The 23,497-nt window shown below is 61.7% G+C and overlaps 1 protein-coding gene across 2 annotated transcripts in view; it reads right to left on the bottom strand.

Moving 5' to 3' along the window:
• Nucleotides 1-23,497, bottom strand: part of SCUBE1 (signal peptide, CUB domain and EGF like domain containing 1) — a 130,633-nt gene that overhangs the window by 52,494 nt on the left and 54,642 nt on the right. For both annotated transcript variants that reach the window (XM_058741094.1, XM_058741095.1), the window contains exon 5: nt 3,609-3,734. In XM_058741094.1, coding sequence (XP_058597077.1) covers nt 3,609-3,734 — 126 coding nt within the window. The remainder of the gene's footprint in view (nt 1-3,608; nt 3,735-23,497) is intronic.

Below are 23,497 nucleotides of genomic sequence, written 5' to 3'. Positions count from 1 at the left end.
ACCTGTATGCCCTCAGAGCCCGGATCCCCCGGAGGCAGTGTTCAAACAGACAGAACATATGCACGTTAATGTCATCTCAGGTGCGCTTTTGAGAATGACCTGTTATGGAAACACGTCACGTAGTTTGCAGCGTCTAACAGAGTCTTAAAACGTTTCACGGCATCAGCGACCCGGGTCGGCTAAAAGGGGGCCGAACAAAACACAGCCAGTCTGAGGTAGGAGAAGATAAATTCCGGTTTATTTAAAAGAAAACCGCTTGTTATCCCGTCTCAGGGTGAGAAGTATGTGCGAGGGGTTCTCACAGCCCCCGCTTTACTCAGCTCGTAAGATGACAGGGTGCCCATCGCCTGTATGCAAACGGTGCCCCAGGGCCTTGAGGACGGGCTGTCTTCCTGGCACCTTAACCACTTATCTAGAATTCTATCTACACTCTTCATGTATTTGGCAGGACCCCAGTGATGATCAAATATGCAAAAGTAAATCTCAGGCCAACCACCGTCGGAGGGGCCGAAGATTCCGGAGCGGCAGTCTGGATTAACGACGCTCCTTCGGGTGGCAGATCCCCACGACGGGTCCCAAGCATTCCAGAACCGAGGCCCGCGGCCGCCTCTCCCAGGCACCCCTCTCACCCAGGGCACGGCACAGAGCCTCCATGGCGTCCGTCCCCAGTGATGGCGGGGACCCTGTCAGCCTGGACACGTGCCGTCTCCCTGCCGGCTGAGGAGGACACGAAGAGAGTGGCTTCTGCTCAGTGTCTCAGATGCCGTCCTTGCAACCAGAGACTGGCTCTGCCGGGCTGCCTCTGCCACAGGGGAGCTAACGTCCCATCTGGAGGAGGAACCCAACCTCCGGGGTGACATTTCGAGGACGTGCACAACTCTTCAGGAAGCACAACGGGGACTTAGGAGTGCGGAGCCCCTCTGGCCCCTTCTCCACAGGAGCATCTCTTCTCTCAGCTTTCCAGGGGAGCCCGGCAGCCTGCGGTCACAGTCTCCCGTCTCTGAAACAGCTCAGCTCTCTGCCTAGGAAGAGCCCCGGGGAAGCCAAGGACAGAGGCCACCACAGATTTCAGGTGAGGGCAGAGCCCCAGGCACAGCCCTGCCTCGGGCTGGACGTCACGCGTCTCCCAGATTGAGAGAAGCTTCGTTTCACAGGGGGCAGGGGTGCAGGCGTGAGGAGGCCGTGAGGACACCACAGACAGTTGTTTCCAAGCTCTGGGCTCCAGGAGATGGGCCGCGCCCTGCAAGCGACTCCGAGGGCGAGGGTCTGTCCGAGGCAAGCTGGGGGAGGGCCGTGCTGAGGGTCCCGTGCTCCCCTACACGGGCGTGCCCGCATCTCATGGACCGTGGGGGCCGAGCTAGCGGGCACCGAGAGCGCCCACAGCTTGTACGTGGAGGTGCGTGCTGGCACCTTGAGCTCCGGGACCACCAAGAAGGGATGGAAAAAGCCCCTCTGGACCCGGCGTGGGCCCCGCACTCTGGATAGAAGAGTTGGGTGCCGAGGCCCTGCGGTCCTGCTGGCCCACGGAGGCGGGCTAGGCCCCCAACCCAAATCCGGATGTAGAACTTCCTAGACCTCAGTCGGCCTCAAGGGCCAGGGGGAAAGCCTCAGAGCCAACTTTATGCTAACCCTTCACGTCCACCACATGGCAGGAGCCCGGGCCATCCGTGCGGGCCCTGCACGGGAGGGCTGTGGTCACCCACTCCTTGCCCCCAGGACCGGTATCCGATTCTATAAACACCTTGGCAATACGGAGCCCCCGCCAGCGGAGAGGGCGGGGCTTTTATTTCTTTAACCAGCAAACATGCGGGTTGAGGGCTTGAGTCTTCTCACTGAAGGGTGGGGAGGTGGGGGGGGGGGTTGCTTCCCTGCTCACAGAGGGCCCTGCCTTGTCCCCGACCTCTCAGATCAGCTCGGCCCCTCGGGAGATGTCCTCTGAGCAACCTGTTCCCTTGCAGTGCTCATCCCAGACGGTTCAGTGGGTCCCAGCCACCGCCTGTGGCTCGCAGAGCTCTCTCCCCAGCACCCAGCTCAAGGCTTGGCCAGTCTTGCTGTGGAAGGAACACTCTTTACTTCTGGCTGAGCCTGTCAACAAGCCTGCCCAGTCCACACGTGCTTGTCCCTGGCCTTGGTCCGGAGGACTGGGAAAGCTGCAATTCTGCACTCTCGGTTCTGAAGGGCACCAGGCGCAGCGGGTTTCTCTGTAGTTAAAGGAACTGTCCGATGCAGAGGACAGAGGGCCTGGCAAAGTCCTGGGGCTGGAGCTGGGCACTCGCCCGTGGTGACCACCCACACGCTCATCTGTGAGGCCCCACAGGAAAGGCCAGCAACAAGGAGGGAGGCTGCCCGCATCTCGGGACGTGCCTGGGGAGAAGGAAGCATCTCCACTTTGGGGAAAGGACGCATCACGAGTGGGGGCTGGAGCACAAGCTCCTTGGAGACAGGGACTGTGTCTAGTGCATGTGGGTCCCCAAGACCTTGGTGACTGAGGAGCATGGGCTGGGAAAGGTGTGGCGGCCACCCACAGAACAGCTGATGACAATCGTGGACTAAGGACGACAGGCCGGCAAGGGCCAGCTGTCTTCTCCACAGAACGAAGGATGGAAAGCAAGGCCAGTTTCTCTGTGAGCACTGGTCAGCTCAGTCTCCCGTTTCAGTGGCAAGGCTGGGGCTGCTTTCTCTACCGGGAATCGGATTCGGACTCCTCCACACCTTTCTCTGCATCACAGAGCGGGGCTGGAATGAAGCAGGCGTCTCTGGCCAGACGTGGGCAGCAGGCACACCGGCCTCCCTCAGCTCTTCGTACACACAGAGCAAACGCGGCACCACGGCGGGCATCCCAGCTGCCCAGTGAGCCGAGGCCGACCCCGCCACTCCCCACGCAGCTGCTGGGAGCTGGGTGGGTCTGACGCTCTTGGGGACTTGTGTTCGGCCACGGTCCTGCTTCGTTTGCGGGCTCCCAGTCCTCCCGGGGAGGACCACATTAAGGGGCTGAATGACACCTGTGCCCCGTGGGCTGACCCCCGAGCTGGTCCTGAATGGCACCTTTGGCCAGAGGCCTCATTCAACCCAGATCTCCCAGGGGATCACCATTTACAGTGGGCCCCGCGGGGGCAGCCTCCAAGTTCCGATCTGTGATCCTGGAAATAAGGTCAGCACGGGCTGGGCTGGGTCCCCTCCCCCCCAAGCTCCTTTCCTTCTTGATATCATCCTGTCACCAAGGGCCAAGCCCTGGCCCCAGGGAAGCCTGGGCTTGTAGGTCTCTGTGCCACAGCCCTCCATACCCGTGGGAGGGCTCGGCTCAGGGCCCATGGGTCTCTGGGGTCAGGGTCACAGCTCGCGCCGGCAGGGCTATTGTAGCAGGGTCCTGCCCCGGGGCTGTCAGTGATTCATGCCAGGTGGGGAAACTGCCGTGTCTAGCGATCACAGCCCTTATCCCTCATGCCTCCCCAGGCCTCTTCAGGGACCTTGCCCTCCTCTCGACCCCGAGGGGCGGAGAGCCCTCCCTGGGAAACGTCCAGCCAACTGGACAGATCCCCCCACCCCCCAATAAAGCAATGGCAGGAGACGCATGGGGATGTCTGACCCATTTGCCTCCATCTACCTACGTGTGCAGTCCTTCTGATTCTGGGCAAGGTCAAAGCCGGGCCTGCAGTCACAGGCCACCCCACCTTTGGGCGTCTCCCGGCAGATGTGGGCACAGCCGTGGTCTTTGTTCATGCAGTTCATACCCTCTGGGAAGAGACAGATGAGAGAGAGAGAGAGAGAGAGAGAGAGGGGACCGGAGGAGGGAAGAGAGAGAAAATTTCAGGCTGAAGAGAGGCAGCCTCTAAAACGTCACCATCAAGTACAGCGTTCTGGGGCCGCCGTTAGCACGTGTACCGTCCGCGCACGGCGGGGTGTGCACCTAGCCGTCCAGCTGGAGAGGTCTTGGGGAGAAACCAGGGGACCCATTGAAGAAGCGTTCCCGCCCTAGGTCGGATTACGGAACCGAGTTCAGGTCGGGGCTTCGGACCGCTTCCCTACTAAAGCAGGTGCGGCGGCATCTCAAACGATGGCGGCAGGCGGCTGGGCCCCGAGGGGACGCTGACGGGTCAGGGGACCGCGGGGGGGGGGGGGGGCAGCAGCAGTCAGGAGAGGTGTTGTGTGGCCTGGGAGGCGCCGTCGGCCCCGCGCGGCCACCCCTCACCGCGTTCCTGCACGAGTCAGAGGCAGCCATGCTGCTCTCTTGGACCTCAGGGTGGCAGAGGCTCGTCTTCACCAGCCACACGGCCACGCCCTGACCTACACACCACCCCCCAGCTGCCAGAGGGGGGTCTGTCTCTGTCCCCGGTCCCTGCAGTGCGCCCCAGGACCCAAGGAACCCTCACCCCCAAACGCAGAGCCCCATACAACCTCCGGCTCCGTCCGCACGCCCCTGTACCCCCCTGGAGCCTGTTCCGCGTCCCGGGGCACGTGGGTCACCATTGCCACAATCTCAGCCCGAGGCTCCTGCTGGTTGGCAGACGCTACTTTTTAAAGGCAAACGTTTGCAGACCTCAGGTGCCTTGCTCTGCGAAGACTCAGCCCCCCCCGCCTTGCTGGTTGGGAGGCATCAGAGAGGGGAGCCTGCCCCAGGGTGCTGGGGCCGGGCCACCCCACCGCCTGCTCGTGTCCCCATCCTGTAGCTGGAGCCCTGCCCCTGTCGCACCTGCTTGGCGGGCCCTTCCGACTCGTCCTCCTGGCTGGGCTCAGAAGCCCTGTCCCTCACGAGGCTAGCTGTGTTCCTGTCTCCTCTCTTTCCAGGCTCCCCGAGACTCTACTGGGGCTCCAAACCCTAGGCAGGAGCAATGTGCTCGGGCTCCTTGCCCCTATAAAGGCAAGCGCTCCCTTCAGAGGTGGGGAAACCATGCTTGAGACACCTGCCCAAAGGCCCACGGTACGCTGAGAGGCATCACAAGGACGTCGACCAGCACCTCAGACTCTAAACCTCTTTCCCACTCCTGGCCCAGAGGCCTTGTGGAGCGCAGAGAGCTGGGCCACCCTGAGTTTCCGGGGCAAGGACCATGGACCATTCACCTCGAGGCTCCAGAGGCCTGGCCTCCAGTCAGTGCTCACGGAGAGTTACATGGAAATGTTCCCTGAGGGCTCTGGCATAATGGGGACAACGAGGGGCGCCTGGGGTGGCCATGTGCCTCTCTCCTCAGTCACCCGTAGTTCTTGGGACATTCCCCCCACCCCGGGAGCCTGCCTGGAGTGGCTCGGACCCCCTCCGGTTGACCCCAGTTGATGTTTATCTTCCTGGTGATTTGTGAGGAGTTTCCAGGATTTATGAGGTCACTGGGGTCAAGTGAGAGGTTGTAGGTCACAAGTCCATCAAGAGGCTAAGGGCAGATGAAAGGAGGAGCTGCTGTCCGCCCACACAGTGCCCTGAGACCTTACTTCCGTGTCCTACCCGAGAGCAGCCAGCCTTGGACGGAGGGAAGGAACGCCACGGGCGGGGACACACGGGGGCCTCCCTTCCCCTAGGTGGCCCACGTGTGTGTCAGGACTGGCTCAGTCTTGACCCTGTCCACTTTAAGCATGGGTGGCGGCGGGGGGGGGGGGGCGGGCAACTGAGATCTGACATCTATTTAAAAACACAAACACCCTGGCAGCTACAACCAAGATGTATTTTTAAATGTTTATTTATTTTGGGGGGGGGGGTGGGCAGACAGCCCGATGCGGGGCTCAAACTCACGAACCCGGCGATCATGACCCGAGCCGAAGTCAGAAGCTCAACAGACTCAGCCACCCAGAGGCCCCACAACAGAGAGTTTTAAAAAGTCTAAATATCAGTAAAACGAAGAAACGGCCACGAGTAAAGCCTGCAGTTTGCTCAGCGCGCCGACCTCTGGTTTCACCTGACTTGACTACCCACGTTGTTCCTTCACCTCACTTTCCTTACTTATTCCAGGCACGCGGTTGGACAGACGCAGAGCGTGACCAACGACCCAGCAGCGGAACAAACAGGGCTCCTTGTAGGAAGCTTCAAGTTCATCCGGAGAGACAGCCCCTTCCTCTGGCCAAAGTCCACAACAGCACCCGTGCGCGCCTGGCGGACGGGGGCGCTGCGCGACGCGGAACCGGGAGTGGGGGTGCCGACGGGGCTCGGGGTGGGCGCGAGCGTCGGCCTGCTGCCGGGGTGCGAACGCCCTAGCACGGCTGACGCCCAGCGCCAGGAGAGGTCCCTGGAGGTGCAGCTGGGAAGCGGTGCACAGCCGGCCCTTGTGAGCCGGGGAGAGCCAGCCTCACCAAGGTGGCATGGCTCTCTTCGGTCACTGCCAGGGCAGCAGCTGTGCGCATGGGCCTGGCCTCCTTCCCGGTTGTGTGTCTCAGAAAAAATTGCTTCACTTCTTGAGTCTCTTCCGTAAAATGGGAATGATAATCTGTGCTCCACAGACAAGACAGCGTAGGTATTCCGACGCTAGGTCTTTCTACGGGGGCACAGAAGGCCGGGATCTTCTGTGGATCTGGAGAGAGGTCCTCACGGGGACCTTGTCTAGGCCCGGCAGCCCCCGCTCAGAGAAGGCTCTCAGTTGAGGGGATCTCACGGGCCACTGAGACATACGCAGTCTCTCATCAGGTCTTCCGAGAGACTCCCGCCTTGGCCAGGGGCCAGCCAGTGGGGGGTGGCCGCCAAGGGGCCTCCCTGACCACCACCACCCTGATGATGGCTCCCTGGCGCCCACGAGGTACAGGGGCTGGTGTTCGGGCTTCTTCCCAGCTTCGTCTCCCTCCGCCTCCTACTCGTACTCCAGCCTGCGATTTCACGCTGCCTGCTGACCGACCCCTGGCACCGCCCCCTCCACGCCCTCGCCCCTCCTGTCTTCCACAAACAAAATCCCAGGCCTGTCTCAAACTGCACCGGTTCCACAGGGCTTCCCGATGGCGACCCCACGCGACCCCCACACCACCACCCCCCGTATTAACCGCCCAGGGCTGTCCTGGGGCTGGCACAGGCAATCGATGCCACTCAAACGGATCCGTGCTTTCTCCCTAAACTGGGAAGAGCCTGAGGGCCCCTGTTTGCGCTCAGGCTCATCTGTGAAGAGAGAGATTCAATTTCCATTCCCAGCCAAAGAAACACAACTCACCAGAAACCCTGCTAATTATCACTAACCATAAATTTGTCACTGGGGAGCGGATGTGGCCTTGAACTTTGGCTGCTAAACCGAGTACAAGGCTTTAGAAGTCCCTCAGCTTTTTCTTCCACTGTGGCCTTGCAATCAGGCAGTCTTTCTTTCTGAGAATCCAGACTTAAAAATGAGCCACGCTGTTGTTGTTTCTCTGGCAAAGGATAATTTAGGGGGTAATCCGGAGTTCCAGTCTAAGTCGACGTGGAAGCAGTGACATTGGGGCCGGAAGGGCGGGCCCCAAGCCCCACCAGTGATGGGCTGACCTCAAACGTGTCCACTTCAGTGGCCTTGGCAGCCGTGGGAGAGGCAGGCGAGGCCCCCGTCTTCCGCCTAAAGTCCTGAGTGAGGTCAGGGGACCCACCGAGGACTCCCCACCCAGGCTCCGAAGCACGGGGCACTTTTCCTCCAGCCGAGCGCAGGGCCAGTGCTGGATCGTCAGCGGAGAGGGCTTTGGGACCGCTGTACGTTTCTGACCGTTACACGGGAGCCTGCGAGCTTCTGTTCACGTGTTGACGTGCTGTAGCTGCTAATATCTGCTATCCTGGAAACTAAATGGGGCGGTTTGTATTTGTAAAAATAGAAACTGAAAATCTATCACATGTTAACATTAACACATTTTTTAATTAAAAACGATACTTTCCAAGACAAGGGGAGAGTTGGCTGAGAGGAGAGTCATTGTGGAGGAGAATGGGGTGGGTGCTGACTCCTGACCTTGCTGTTGGAACCCCTGGGGGTGCAGGTGGGCCTGAAGCTAGGTCCCCATCCCCCATCCATTCTCAGGCACTCATCACCTCTCGCCTCTTGCCGGGGCAAGGGGGTGTCTCTGTCCCTGCACCTGCCACAGACTGGACGCTACAGGAAACGGTCAACCCGTGAGGTGTCCCATAAGGTGTTCGCTCCATAAGGCCAAATGCCACTGCGTCCCTTCCTCCAGGAAGCCTTCCTCGGTCCCCAGCCTCACTCGCAGCGCTGACACAGTGGCCAGATTTCTCCTCTCTGGGCTTAGCAGGACTCTCTGGCCGGGCCCTGCGGGCAGGCTGAGCTCTGAGCCTTCTCAGTGACCTCACTGTCCAATAGAAGTCCTGCCCGGGAGGGGATCCTCCACAAAGGGAGGGGAATGGAATAACCTTCCCCTCTTCCACGGGGGTCTGGGACACGGGTCTGGGCCTCACACCCAAGCAGCAACCGTGCTGGGAAACAGGCCGATACGGAGCAAGCCGCCGAGGAGAGCAGCCACCAACAGCTGGCTTCCCGTGAGGCTGGGCTCCTCTCGGCCTGAGGGCTTCTGGAGGCACCTCCTCCCCGCCATGGCGGCCCGCCGGGCATCACCATGGTGTCAGCGACCATTCCCCAGACGGCTACGACCGCCGGCCTGGGGCCTGGAAGGAACCTGGCCGCCTCTGTGCCCGTAATTCGGCTTCACCAGCTACAGACGCAGTAAGCACAGGACCTTCTCCTCGCTCGGGGGCACACCGGCTTCCGCAGCCCACGAGAAGAGGTGAGGCATGGCTGGCAGAGCCACAGATGGATCCCTGCGGCCCATCTCGTCCATCCATCCTGCAGAAGGGGAGAATGAGGCCCCCAGATGGGAAGTGTCTGTCCCAGATCACATGGCGGGACTGTAATCCAGGCTGCTGGGCTCCCAGCCAGACTCTCCCACCCCGGGGTCCCTGAGCTACACTTGTGGGACCCAGAAGGCAGACTGGCAGCATTTCGCGGCACCAGTGGTTGTCTTCGGAACTAAACACCTATTAAAATTCAAGGCCGGTTCAGACACCTCCTCCTCCGTGAAGCTCTCTGAGCAGCACCTCAACAAAGCACGTAACCCCTGGCTCCCGTGAGCTCGCACCGGCTACCACCGCGCGTGAGGGCGGAGCCTCAGCTCAGCTACAGGACCGTCAGGCTCGCACGAGGCCTCGACTCTTGTGCCTGCGTCACCCCTTTAGCCTTTCCGAGCAGCATGAGGTTCCCTGAGCAGCCTGCCCGCCCCCCCCCCCCCCCCACTCCTCGCCCGCTCGTCCTCGGAGTCCTGTTCTCCCTTGGCAGCCGTGCCGGCCTTCCCATCGGGCCGGAGGCACCAGGGCGGCCTCGGACAGGCCTGGCCCACACCCACCATGACCGCTCAGAAAGGTCGCGGGCTCTCAGCTGAGCGACGAGCCGACGCGCCAGCCCGTGAGACCGATGCCTCCGGGCAGCACTGGGCACAGCCCCCGCTACGTGACGGAGACGTGACCGAGTCTCCTGGCTCCGTGTCTCTTCCTTCCAGTCGGCAAAGTGCTGACGGGGTGGGAGGCAGGGACCGCTCCGTTTCTCCCCCGTGCACGTCGACCTGCGGCCACCTCTCCCACGAACCAGAGAGCTCCCGCAGGAAGGAAGGGGCCTCGTCCACCGCTACGTCCCGGTGCCCAGGACCCTGGCTGCACGTAGCGGGTCTTACCGAACGCGGAGAGCCAGAGGGAGGGGCCAGCTCCCGGGCCCAGAGGGTGGCCTGCCCGTGGGCTCGCCATCCTCTAGGCACCCCGAGGAAGGCTGTGCAGAGCTCAAGAGGGGCTGGGGCTGAGATGCGTTGTACCTGAGCCTCTGGTCAGATGCCTTCTTCTCCGGGTCTCTGTTTTCTAAGCTGGGAAATGGGTTGTCATGACCTTTACCTCCGAGGGTTGCCACGACACTCGAATGATAGAACTACGTGATGCGTGTGGCACAGAGCGGGTTCCTGCCTTTGTCTACCTTGTGCTACATGCACGTGGTTGCGAAGTCACCCTCCTCAGCCGCCATGGGGAACTTAGAGGGACATCTTTATCCTTGTCTGTGTCCTCAGTGCCCAGCACAGGGGTGAAAGAAATACAAGGAGAGCAAGGGTGGGAGAGGAGGAGGGAGGGAGGAAGGGAGAGACGAAGGCTGTCCCACCTGACAGCATCTCACAGAGAATCGTGACAGCGTTATGTGGCATTCGCAGCCATGTGTTCTCTGGGACGGCACCTCGGGAACTCCGCAGCACACATTAAAGGCTCTGACAAGTCCCGCGGTCACTCGTGGGACAGCCCCCTGCCTCTCCCTTAACACAGTCCAAACCTACGATGACCCACGTCAGTCCCTCACCTTACGGATGAGCTCGACCAAGGTGGCTCAGGCCTGGGCAGGGGATGGGGCTCTAGCTCCGTCTCCTGGAGCCTGGCGTGGGGCTTCCTCTGCCTCGGCCCCAGGGGTAAAGAAGGTGGCACTCCCTCTGCCCTCTCCCGGGGGGGCTGTCCTGAGGACAGTGAGCTGACGGGTAGTGTTACCAGCACAGCTACTGCCGAGGGTAAGTGAGTTTGAATAGGTGAACCCCACGGCATGTGAGGTGCTCCAGGGGAACGGTCCTGGGCTCCTTACCGGAAGAGGCCTCAGCGTCTTCCGCTCCACCCCCTGTGCTGCAGCCCCACCCCGGCTCCCCTGAGGGGGCCGGGGCACTCTGGCCAGTTCTAACCGGCACGCCGTCTCCACCGATGCCAGCCGGTAGGCTCCTTCAGGGCAGAGGCCAAGCCCGGGGCCGGGCACGGCGCGGCTCTCCGTGAGCCGCAGAACGGAAGGACCTTGGCCCAGACTCTGTCCTCCTGCGGCCCCTGCTTTGCACGGCATGTGCTCTTGGGAGCCGGACGACAAGACGGCATCCTTGGGCGGGGTGCAGCCTCCCTTGGCCCGGCTCCCCGTCCTGATATGGGGAGTAACCACAGTGCCAAGTTCAGCAGGAAGCCCTGTTTACCTCCCTGCCTAGAGGGGAAAGAAGATCGAATTTCAGAGTCGTTTCCAGAAATCCTGGTCTTCAGGGACCCGGTGCCAGTCAGGCCAGGCTGCCCGCCAGGTCGAATCTAATTTGATCTAACCCGTCCAAATCTAATGATGCTCTGCAAACTCCGACCGAGTGTCTCTTTGTGCCCAGGATGGGGCGGGGAGCGATGAGGAGACAGACGCTTCACAGCCGCGTCACGGGGTCCGATTTCAGACTCTGCCACTTGCCCTCAGGACCTTGGGCAACCGTGTCCCTCTGAGCCTTAGTTTCCATCCATATAAAAGTGGCTAAGTCACAGGCTGGGCCTCCCAGGCGCTCACTCAGTGTGCCCTCCCCTTCTTTGGGCCACTGAGGCTAAGGACACAGAAAAGAGCTTGAGGGACTGCGTCCCCAGGCTGGGAGGGGGGCGGGCACAGGAAGGTTGTAAATAGGGTAGGGGTGCACTTCCGTGGCAGAGAGCTGTGGATGCTGTCGGAGGGCAGCCAGCACGGGCCACAAGCACATGGGAGGCGCTATCACCCTGAAAGGGACAAAGGAGCCTAGGGGAGGGCAGTGGCCGTGGGAGAGGGAGAAAGGCTGGGTCTGGGACACAATCAGGAGCCCTTTCTCAGTCTTTCAGAACACGTGATATAGAGACGAGGGCTCTGACGACGCTCTCATGTGACTGAGCCCTCACCATGAGTCGAAGACATGGGTACGGCCATGCCCATCTCATGAGCAAGCACACGGAGGCTAGATCAGGGCGGGGAAGGACGTGCCAGGGCCGCGCCGTGCCTCGGGAGCAGGGCCGGGGTCCCGGGCCCTGCCTTCGGCTGCCCGGTGCCCAGGGCTTCCTCGCGATGGTCCCCTTCTCGATTCTTGCCTCCTCCGGGCCCTGGGACGGGCCCCGGCAGCCCTTCCCCGCCAGGGCCTAGTTTTCCCAAAGGCCTTCCGTCACGTCTGGATTCTCCACGAGAATGTGCACAGAGCTAAACCACTGCAGAATCTGCCTGCCCCAAGCCAGTGTGCACATCGCGTCTTCTCGGCAAAGCAAAGTTCACGGATGCATCTCAAGCAGGACGGGGCGGGGGGCGGGGGGGGGGGTGCGGGCCCAATCTGTTTGTCCTTAGGAGCTGGGCCTTTCTCTCTGCCCTGGCCCAGGATAACAAAGCCGGAATGCGTGCCTCCCGAGGGTCGTTGCTATGGCGACTTCATCAATAACATCATTTTCCGCACCCATGTCCCTTAAACACACGGGAAGGGAAGGCGAGCTGGGAACGGGAGAGAAGAACAATTACCCTGCTCCGCCCTTCCCCCCACCTCCGGAGGGAGGGATTCTCCTCCCCTTCGACCTCGTCGATAGAAAATTACGGAGCCCAGAAAGAGGCTGGAGCCTTCGGGGGTGGCAGGAAGACGCTACTGCCTTCCCCAACCCAGACGAGGCAAGCCGTCCAAGCGAGGCAGGCGAAAACCAGGGGGATGAAGGAAACATGGAAAGGCCGTGCCACGACGGAAAGGCACAGGAGCGGTGGCAGGGATGGGCCACTGGGGGAGCGGGGATTCGAACGACGACCACGACCGAGCCCGACTGCCCAGAGCTGCCCGTGTGCCGAGCTGTTCCACACACCAGGGTATTAGCCCCACTTAACAGACGGGAGCGCCGAGGCACAGAGAGGTGACCACTGAGGGGAGGCCTGGGGATCCAGGGGGCCAGATCTGGGGGCCCACCAGAAACTCGCTGCAGGCTGATGACAACCACGGCTACTGTCAGTGAGCGCGTGCTGTATACGCTAACTCTTTACATGAATAATCTCCTCAAAGCCTCCCGGGCACTTCTCCGAGTAACCTGTTCTCCCCACCTTGCAAGTGAAAAGGAGGACAGAGTGTAGAGAAGTTGGGTGGCTTGCCCAAGGGACACGGAGCAGGGCGCCCCCACCTGGGGAGTGGGAGTACAGGAGACCACAGACTCCCGCTTACCCAGAGCCCCTCAAGGCCAGGCCCCGTGCAATTTGCCTCTTTGCGAATGTCCCTAATTGACGGTCTGCACGACTCTGGGCACAGGTCCTGTCAGCAGGCCCACCTGAGGGGTGACGATGCTGAGGCTCAGAGAGAGATCTCCAACTGGTGTGGTGGAGCAGGGACAAGGTCCCCTTGGGCCCCTCTCCAGCAGCGGTCACACGCTCGCCCCACACCCTACCTACCCCCCTGGGGCCCCCTCGGCTGCCTCGGGGCCCTCAGGGGACTCTGCTCCCTCTTCCCCCCTGCCCGTGTCTCACTGCCTCGGTGGGTCTGATCTTCCCTCACTGCCCCCCGCCCCCACGCCCCCTAGGCAGGACCCTTCAGCCCTCCTACTACCGGCCGCCCTTCCTTCAGGCTCAGCGGCGCCCTGCCGGGGCGGACCGGCCCTTCTGAACTCGCACGCCGCCTCCTCTCGGCGCTTGCCGCCCAGGTGGGCCAGCCGTGGAGGTCCAACCCTCCTGCGACTGGACTCCTAACACCGTCCCTGTCATCTGCTCACTGGCCTACCTGCGCTTTCTTCCCGCGTATGTTTAGGCCGGGTCCCCTCTACACCAGACCGCTCCACAAGACCGGGCTGCTTCTCCTCTGTGCCTTTCGCGGGCTCCGCTCTCGCAGGGGCCGCGACCACAGTCGAGCCGCTCGCGGGTGTTCAACACACGCCCGCGGGGCGGTGGGTTCCAGGCGCAGCGGTTGTAGACGAGAGTCATGGCTCTAAAGTGAAGCGGTCTCGCTGTGGGACCAGTTTTCTGGAAAGCTAGAACTGGAAGGGACGTTGGAGACCATCTAGACAAAAGCCCTCCTTTTCCACTGGGTCACGCAGCAGTCAGCCCGGCGTCTACACACAACCTTTCAACTCTGTCCCCTGGGCTCCGCGTTCTTTCTGCCACGTCAGGAGGCGGCTCATGAGGCGCTCTTCGGCCCTCGCACATTCCATGAGCCTTCGCAGAGCACCACCTGTGCGAGCCTCCGTGCGGAAGCCGCGAGCCAGGCCAGCGGGATGCCCGGCCCACACGGTCACCGCTGCTCACCGTGTGGGCAGGCACCGCGTGCAACGCGCTGCTGAGACGTGGCTGGCTCCCGGCATCCCGGGTGACAGCAGGGGGGGTTGGGCCCGGCCTGCCCTCTCGGAAAGCAGGGACGGACACCAGCCTTCCTCCGGCGCCCCGCCGGTGCCTGGACCAGGTCCGACACCCGGGCCCCCGGAAAGCTGTCTCTGTGGGATGGGAGGGAGCCCGTCTAGCGGATGCGAGGACCACGCGGCGGTCTGGGCAGACACGCGTGGACAAACGTTTGCAGAGCTCCGTGGGCGTCGCTGAGGCGGGGTGGGCCTGGTTTCCGGGTTCTGCCTCACGCCTCCCATCCCGGCCCATTTGAAGGTGTGCGGCCCCGAACCGGCCCAGCCTCCTGCTCTGTGAAGCCCCTCGGGTCTCAGGTGCTCCGTGAAGGCGACCTGTCTCCCCCGTGTCCCCTCTTCCCCGGCCCCTGGGTCACCTCGCGGCCACCCCCCTCCCCTTCCGACCCCCTGAAGTTCCCCTGCTGACCACTAGGCGTCAGCACGAGCACGTCCAAGCCCGTCTGAGGCCCGGCAGGCTTTTCGCTCCGCCCAGGCTCGAGAGGCCTGAGGTCTGGGGTGTCCTTCTCCTCCTCCCAGGGCTGCCAGATTTACACACGTGCCTGACAGACACAGAGGATGCCCAGTTACGTGTGGATTTCAGAAAAACAACAGACACTTCCAGGTATCAGTATGTCCCAGACGGCACGTGGGTCATACCTACACTAACAAAGTATTCGTTGCTTACCTGAAACCCAAGTGGCAACAGCGTCCTCTCTTTCATCTGACAACCATATCCCTCCCTAGAGGAAGCCATGGGGGACAGTCAGCTCACAGCCCCCAGACCACGGGCCTGGCCGTGACCAGGGAACAAATCGTTTCTCTCTCGACAGGCGACTAGACGGAGGGGACCTGGGGGGGGGGGGTGCCCGGCCCCCACAGTGTTGCCACAGCAGCCCTGGGGCCCCTGGGAGGGGGAGCCGGTAAGAACGCTGGGGGACACGCTAGCAGGAGGTCCTCTGAGGACACAGAGCAGCCCCCCGGCCCCTGGCGCTTCTCCTCCGAGGCCTGCCGCGGCGCAGTTCAGAGCGGAGGCTCGAGAGACAGAGACACTTTGTGTGGCTCCGTCCCAAACCAGCGGTGCTGCGGTCCCTCCCGGCACCCCCATCCCCTGCTTTGTGCCCTGTGGTGGCGGCTGTCCCTGCCAAGCGTCCTCTGGGAAGTAAAGGGTATAAAGGGCTAGGTACACAGTAGGCACTCAACAAATGTTGAGTACGTCTCCCTTTCCCGCGAGCTCATATCAAAGGCAGGTATAACCACTTGTGGGAACTTAACGCAGATTCTCACCGTTGATTCTAACTTAGACGGCCTAGCTGTGGCTTCCCCGGATACATGTTTGGGTGCACGAGGGGGGAGGGGGGAGGGCGCCGGGAGGAACAGGGCAGGGTTGGGGCAGCAGGGAGGAAAGGTGCCCCGATGAAGAATCAGCGTAGGCAGAGAGGTGAGGAGGTGGCCGTGGCAGGGGAGAGTCTCCGAGCCTCTGGCAAACTTGGGCTCTCCCGCTGGAGGGGCCTCGGCCGACTGCACGCCGAACGCAGCCGGGGAGCCAGCCCAGGCGAGACCGGCAGCCGCGGCCCCCAGCCGAACCACGGCCCGGCTCCACGCGCGGGGCAAGTCCTCGCCGGGTGCCGCGCATCCTGCCCACGGGAGGGACCTGCCACCGAGGCCACACACGATTCAGACCTTTGTTCCCCCCACGAGGTCAATCCCATCCCGTTTCACTGCCACTCGGCACGTCTCCTCTGCTCCCCGCACTGGGTTCGGCGTAAGAAACATGTCTGTGCCCTTTCTAGGAGCTCACACACGGGTCTCCTGAGAGAGAGAGGGAGCGAGAGAGAGAGAGAGAGAGAGCGCGCGAGCGAGCTGAGCCGCTCAGAACCTTGTGGCACACACGGAGAGGAAGACGTGTCTGGCAAGAGTCAGAGGTGGCTTCACAGAGGAGGTGAAAGCGAGCCGGGTTCTGAAGGAGGACGACGAGTTCTCCAGGAAGCGAGGGGCTGGGGAATGGCATTTGAGGCAGAAAAAGAGCACCCTCCGAGGCCCGTATTGGGTAAAGGACACACATAGGAGGGCTCCATGGACAAATCTCTCTGGTTCTCAAGGTCCACTTCCTCGCCTGCAAGAGGGACTTAGCGGCACAAGACTGTTCTCGGGATCTGATCACTCGTGGCAAAGCACAGGCACGGGGCTGGGCACACAGCGGTGCCTAGGCACACTGTGTCCAGAGCAGGCCTCGTAAATATTAATTCGTGAGTATCAACGGATACCGATGTCTGCCCCACTTCACGGAACAGAAACTGAGGCCACGGGACTTGTGGCCGCCAAGGGGGCCAGGGCTTGGTGCCTCTCGGGCTGGGTCCACCGTCTGCCCTGCACGGTCCTCTCTGGGCGGCCTGAGGCGCTGCAGCACAGGGAGATCCCCACCGCCAGCGCCACAAAGTAAGTGCTGGGGTCCCGGTGCCCGGCCAGGGCTGGCTGGAGGCCAGGCCAGGAGAAGGGCGTGAAGCTGGGCTCACCAGCCAGAGGAGTTGTTTATGGGGTGGGAGGCTCGTAAAAAATAATGGGCTGGATTTATCGTGCCCGCCTCCGGGGCCGTTCCGGACTGCACAGGGCTGGGACGGGTCCCCTCCGGCGGCACCGTAAATCTTCCCGCTAAATGCGAGAGCTGTTTATTCTCCCGCCCACCTGGCCTGCAGCAGGCAGGGGGATCGAGGGGAACCTGTGCACAAGCCCTGCCCTGTGCTCTCGGCCCGGCTGGTTCACCCCGGGGAGAGCTGGCAGGGGTAGCCCTGAGGCCAGGGTGGGATCCGCTAGTGTGGCCAGGCCGTTTCCCCTCATTTACAACAGATACTTCCCAGCCCATACACCTGCGGGGTCCCAGCACCCACAGCTGATGATGGAAAGCTCCGGCACAGGGCAGGAGATGTCCCTGGCCCTGTAGGAGCCACGCTGGAGCCCCCTGGGTCAAGGCCTGGCCTTGGGCCAGGGGAACCACATCTTGGGAGCCCAGGGGAGCCCGCCAGCCAGGCACACTGATAAGATCCTAAGCTGTGCTTTGTGGCTGGGGTAGCTCAGAAGGGACTGTGGGTCTGTCCACAGGCTTGTTTACTGGAATCTGGAAGTAGATGGAGCAGGAGAAGGGAAATGGCTGTAGCATTAGAAGGTCGGCCCCTCCTCGTCCTGAGGACCGTCTCTTGGGGTGGCCCGGCTCAGTTCTCCCTCCAGGAGTGGGGATGACAGCACTCACCCAAAGTACCTCCCAGAGTGGATGCAAGTGTCAGAGTGATGGGGAGCGTGAGCTGAGCAACAGAGGGGTGGGGATGAGCCTAGCAAGGGAGGACACCTGCTCGCAGAGAAGGTGCTGGGGACGGAGTCCAGTCTGACTGCCGGCCAAGGTGAAGGCCAAGTCAGAGCAGGAAGGGCAGGGTAGAAGACAAAGTCCAGAGGAGGGCCAAGGACCGGCCTTGGAGGAACGCGGAAGGAGGGTCTAGGACGAGCGCAGGGACTGACAGAGAGGCTGCTCCTGGGGTCTCGGCAGGCGGCCCTCTGCTCTGGCCCAAACCCAGGGCCCTGTACCCGAAAACCCCCCAGTGGCTCTTGCTGGGGAGTTCCCCAGTCAGTGCCTGAGTGGTGTGGGCTTTAGCAGCGGGCTCAGATCCCGAGGACAAGGGTCCCGAGGACAGAGGCTTCTTGCTGTGGCTGACTGGGGGGGGTGTGGCCTGCAGGGCTGGAGTCTGCGTGCTGGCTGGAGGGACTTCATCTGAAGTGGAGCACTCGGTCTTCTCTGCTGACTGAGTGAGTGGGCCTGCTGGCACTCCCCCACAGCCCAGGACCCCTGTGCCGGAGCCTAGTCCCCCCTCCCCCCCGCGCCTTGCTGGCACCCCGACCCACAGCCCTCACCTTCCTGTCTGCCTCCCCTGCCGTCTGTGCGTCCTGGGAGTTCACGCCCCGGCTCAAAGGTGGGGCTCTGAGCACTGCCCCCCAAGCAGGACGGGGGAACCCAGACCCTTCCCATGCCCGGTCACAAGGTCACTCGGTGACATCGATGGCAATACGCCGTCCCCAAGCCCCCAGAACACGTGCAGGGAGACCAGAAACTCCACTTGAGTATCCCAGGCCCCTAAACCCCGATGAAGCCCTAGATTCTGGAGATTTCCCTCACATCCGTCAACGCCCAGAGAGTTGCTGAGGCTCCAGGCCGGGGCCAGGCCGGGGCTGACCAGGCGACGGGGGTGGCCACTTGCACTGGCCCCCAGCCTCTCCCCGGGTCAGGGTGCTGAGCACGTTCAGCCTCATGGGAAGCAGCGGTGGACTGGTCCTGCGTGGAGCCTGTGGGCTCCCCTCCCGGGCTCCTTGGGTGGCTGGAAGCCAGGCCCTGTCTCGTCCGGAGGCGGCTGCCGCTGAGATACCCTGCACCCACGTGACTCGGGCAACAGGCTCCCCAAAGTGCAGACCTGAGGGGGCGGGGCTCTGCAGAAAGTCCCATCTGCCCTGCCTCTCACCTTCCCTCGGCCACCTGTCACCTCCTTGACCGCTGTTCTGTCACCTTCCCTTCCTCTTGTCACCTTCCCCTCGGCTGCCCTTCTGTCTTCTTCCCCTCGGCTACCCTCCTCTCCGCCCACACTACCCACATGTGAGTTCTAGACCCTGACGCCCGCCAGCATCACTTGCCGGAAAACTGCTTTATCTCACTGCCCACCCCAAGGTGCTTAGTGACCGTCCCGAAGTGTGGACCCTGCCTCCGCCCCCCAGGACCGACAGGGTGCCCTGCAACATTCACAGCAAAGTCCAAAGTCCCACCGAGCACAGTGCCTTGACCCTCTCACTCGCATCCGCTTTGGGTCTGGTTTCAGGGTCTGGGATGCACTCTCTCCAACAGGCAAGAGGGGCTGCTGGGACACAGGCTCTCCTGGCCAACCAGAGCAGAGCTGACATCTTTTGTACAGAGGACCCCTGGCCAGACGCGAGGCCACGCCAGCCTGTGTGAAGGGCCAGGCAACGAAGGGCAGTTGGGTGACCCACGGGGAAGAGAAGAGTGCGGGGGGTGGGGGAGGGGGTGGGAGCGGCCAGAGACCCGGAGTCTAGGCTAGGTTGGAAACCAAATCAAAAGCAACCACATATGAGAAGCATCATGCACGTCGGAGGGGCTCAAATCGGAGACCCCTTCCCTGCACGGTACAGACGTGACCTGTCGTCACTGCAACCTGCCAGGCCCAGTCCGATGGCGCCAGGGGGTGGTGTCTGAGGGCCCTCCCCGCTCCAGATTATTCCAGAACTCAGGCCCATGAAGGGATGAGGTGGGCCCCCTGTGTCTCGGGTTTCTGCCTGTCTCCACGGCCCACTTCGAGTTGTTTTTCAAGGTTAGCTGCTTCTGACCCATTACTTTCAACCCAGGCCCAGACGCAGATGGTCCCAGCAGCCTCTCACCCTTCCCTTCCCACCGCAACCCCCACTGCCCCGCAATCTCCCAGGGGCCCCTCTGCCCGCCACCTGCCCTACTCACTACCAGCTGGCTCCCTCAGGGGCCACCCACTTTGAGGGACTTCCTCCGCCCGCTCCACCTCCCCCAGGCTCCCAGCCCCCAGACAGAACTGAGTTCCCTTTGGCCGAGCCCCTCAGCACTGCTGCTCCGGGCCCACGCTGACCACCCAGGATGCCACGCCATGCCACGCCATGCCACACCCAGGGTGCAGGCTTGGGCACCACAACCCCAGGCCAGGTTGGCAAGCACGCTGGACGAGAGAGTCCCTCCTCTCTTTAGAACCCAATTTCCATGCCTAGGAGAAGAGGTGATCCACGGGGTCGTGGTGGTTCCTTTCAACAGCGGTGGTCCGGATCCGCAGCCAGACCACCTGGGTGCTGGCTCGGCGCCCCACCCCCCCAGCCACGTGACCCTGGGCGCATCTGCGTGTGGGGGTAGCTGGTACCTACTTTGAAAGGTCCAATGAGTCACACGAGGAAATATTAGGGTGACCGTATGCCTGGCTGTGCCCAGGACAGTCCCAGTTTGTAGCTGCTGCCCTGTCGTACTTAACCATGCCTCTTTTGCTCTCGAAGCGAGCGGGCGTAGATACTAACTCATACAGCCCCCCGTGGAGAGAGGCGGAGAGGGCGCAGCGTGCCTGGCAGGACGTTCAGCTATTGAGTGATAATTCTAAGATTTATTGACTCATTTAAGTAATCTCCACACTCAACGTGGGGCTTGAACTCACTACGCCGAGAGCAAGAGTCGCAGGCTCCAGTGACTGGGCCAGCGAGGTGCCCCCACGATGTCAGTTCCTGATCGCTGAGGCGGTTACGCGAAATCGACATGAAATGGGATGGCCGAGAGCCGTACGCATACACAGTACGGCTGTCAGCTTCCCCGTGTAGATGCTGTTCTCCAGTGACGGGAGATGTGGCCGTGGGGGAAAACTGGGTGACGTGTACACGGGACCTCTCTTCACTGGTTTTTTTTTTTTTTTTTTTTGCACTTTATGAATCTGTAATTATTTCAAAATGGAAAGTTAAAAAAATCCTATCGTCTTGTCTCCAGTTACGCTTGGGTATGTACCCTCATAAGCCTACAGGAAAAAGGAACAGATTCTGACAGGCTTTCCTGTAGAGATCTAATGAGCAAAATAATTTTTAACTCAATCGAGGCCATCTTTGCATAACGCAGTCACCCAGAGTCGGGCTGTGACCTGGCAAATGCGTGAGAATGTTCCCACGGGGCAAACGGCTGGGGCAGAGCCCAGGCACGTCACCAACCGGTCGGGAGTCCCCAGCGTCCCACCTGCGTGTGCACGTGGAGCCCCCACCACAGTCTTTACAGCAAACCCGCCGTGAGGCAGCAGCACGGATCGGCTGACGGCAGCAAAGTCAAAAGGGAAGGGCTATTTCCGGCTCGGGTGTCTGGGGACATTCGGCACGGGGACAAACACTAACGAGCATTCTGTGGCCCTTAAGGGGAGTGGCTGTCTTGGTAACTGAAGTCCATAAAGGTTTTATGAAAAGAGGCCAGGCTGACTCAGGTTGTTTCCCCGAAGAGGAGAGGGAAATGGGTGTGCCATTTCGGGAAATTTCCACCACAAAGCGTGTTTGAAACTCTTGGCGCTCAATGAGGCATGTGTGGCGTAGGGAACGCTCATGTCTGGGGAACGCCGAGGAGGTGTCCTGGGTCTCACCCCCACTGGGCGGACTAGGCACAGGGGTCCAAGCCTTGTCAGAACCCTCCACGTAGTCTGCCTGGGCTTAGGGGCCAGACCAGCAGAGCAGTGGCTACGCAACCTTGGGCAGGTTCCCTAACCTCCCTGTGCCTCAGCTTCTGAATCTGGAAAATGGGGTCATGGCAAGGATGCGATGTGCGAGTGTGTGAAAACGTCCGGCGTGTGGTAGGCATACAGTAAATGCAGCTCGTGCTATCGTTCGTCATTTAACACAAAGGAAGCCAAGCTTCCCTGTTCCAGGCCCCACGTCTGATTCTCGCTGGAACCAGAGTCACCCCTGACGCCAAGTCTTGAGCTCTGTGAGAAAGTGCCACAGGGAACGCCGGTGGTGGGAGGGCAATGGGGTTTCCCACCCGTGTTTACATGTGCATTTAAACAGGCTCAGAGGGCGTTAAAGGGAACGGTAAATGTGCACGGGAAACCTGTGATGCCGCTGCCGGGACAGTGCCAGCCTGGCTCTGCAGGGGGCTCAGCCTCCCAGGGGCACAGATGCTCAGCTGCCCTGTGGCCTGTTCTGGGGCATCGGACGCGGGGAAAGGGGGCAGCACGGCCCGGCTTCCGTGCGCTCAGCCATGCGGCAGCCCAGCCTCTCCCCGGCGGCCTCACAGAGCCTCCGGGTCCCTCTCACTGGGCTCAGTGCCTGGCCCAGGCCACACCATTCCCTAGCTCGCACTGACCAGGAATCTGCCCGCACAACCCGAGGCTGAAGAGGGCCTGGGGGCCCAGGGAGCATCATTCTCTTTTCTCCCCTTGTCCTTTCCAAAGGGCCCGATGTTGGCACAGGACACAGGGCTGGAGCGAATACAGTCCCTGCCCACGTGGAGCTCCCAAGCTGCAGGGGCACAGGCACCAGGTAGAAGACAGTTTTGAGTAGCCAGCCAGAGACGGGGGGGGGGGGGGGGGGGGGAGACGGGCCGTCGCTGGAGCACAGAGGGGGCAGAATTCTCCCTGGGGTCGGCTCAGGCCGGGCTGCAGAGAGAGAGCGGGTGGGTGTTCTCACTGAGGACTGGGAAGGAGCGACAGTCAGCCGATGGTGGGTGGGGCACCCCAGGCCTGGGAACACTGTGTGTGACCGACACCCGCTGACCTCTTCATGCCGGGGTTCCCGACTGCCCGTGCCCGGCAGGGGCTCGGCACGCGGCTCAAACCTCAGCAGCAGGATAGGGGGCTGGTGTGACCTCCGCAGCCCTAGGCGGAACAGAGGGTGGATGCTGGCGAGCCTGTGCCGGCCGAACGAGTGAAGCCAGTCATCTCGACGGGCCCCAGGCGTTGGCACGTGCTGTCCTGTGTGCGGATAAATCCAGACGTGAGGGCGAGCGGTTCGCCCCTGGGAAGGGGGGGTCTCTTGAGGATGAGGACTTACTCCCTATCTCCCCTCCACCCTCAGCTGAAGCTCAGGCTTCAGCCAGTACCCAGCACACATCGGCAGAGCCTTGCCCAGGGTGCACCTGCTCTGCCCAGGCTTGCTGTGGGCCTGGGGTGAGGCCCCGTCCTCTCCGGGCCCGTTTCCTCATCTGTGACCAATTACCGTAATCGGAACCCACGTTTATCAAGTGATCTTTGCGGTATCTTTCCCACCCTATGAAGCAGGTACTGTGCTATCCCCATTTTATGGACCGGGCACGGAGGAGTTGAGGGACTTGCTCAAGGTCACGTGGATCATGACTGCTGGAGCTGGGATTCTGATCTAGGCAGCCAGGCCCCAGAACCCGTGCTCTTAATCGCGGTCTGACACAGGGATGACAGGTCTCCTTGGGTGTCTAAGGGCCCTCTGGGTTGGGCTGTAACATGTGCAGCCCCTCAAGCCCCCTCGCGAGCCTGTGGCTGTTTCCCACAACTGTGGGGACAACGTGACGCTTCTCTTGACCCTGGTGCCTACCGCCACCGCCAGAGATGAGACCGCGAAGGTCTGGCGAGGTTTCAGGGTGCAGGCGTGCAGGACGGCTTCCTGCTTAGAAGGGCGTGGACTTCTCCAGCCCACCGTGTCAGCACCCGTGGCAGCCGAGGACCAGTGCCGGGAAGGGGGCAATCCTCCACCAGGCTGGTGAAACCATTTTCTTCACCACCTCCCCTGCTCAGACCCGAACGCTAGACCCCTAGGAGCTCCAGATCCTTCCCTCCAGAACGTTTTTTTCTCAGCTCGTTATTCTACAGCAACTCCAACCCTTATTTAGCATTCAGTCTTTCTTCTAGACCGAACGCTTCACAGGGGACCATGTCTGCTTTCGCTCACACTGGGATCCTGAGGACCAGA

The sequence above is a fragment of the Neofelis nebulosa genome, chromosome 8 (genome assembly GCF_028018385.1).
Source record: "Neofelis nebulosa isolate mNeoNeb1 chromosome 8, mNeoNeb1.pri, whole genome shotgun sequence".
Classification (NCBI taxonomy): domain Eukaryota; kingdom Metazoa; phylum Chordata; class Mammalia; order Carnivora; family Felidae; genus Neofelis; species Neofelis nebulosa.
This window is presented reverse-complemented; position numbering and strand designations above follow the sequence as displayed.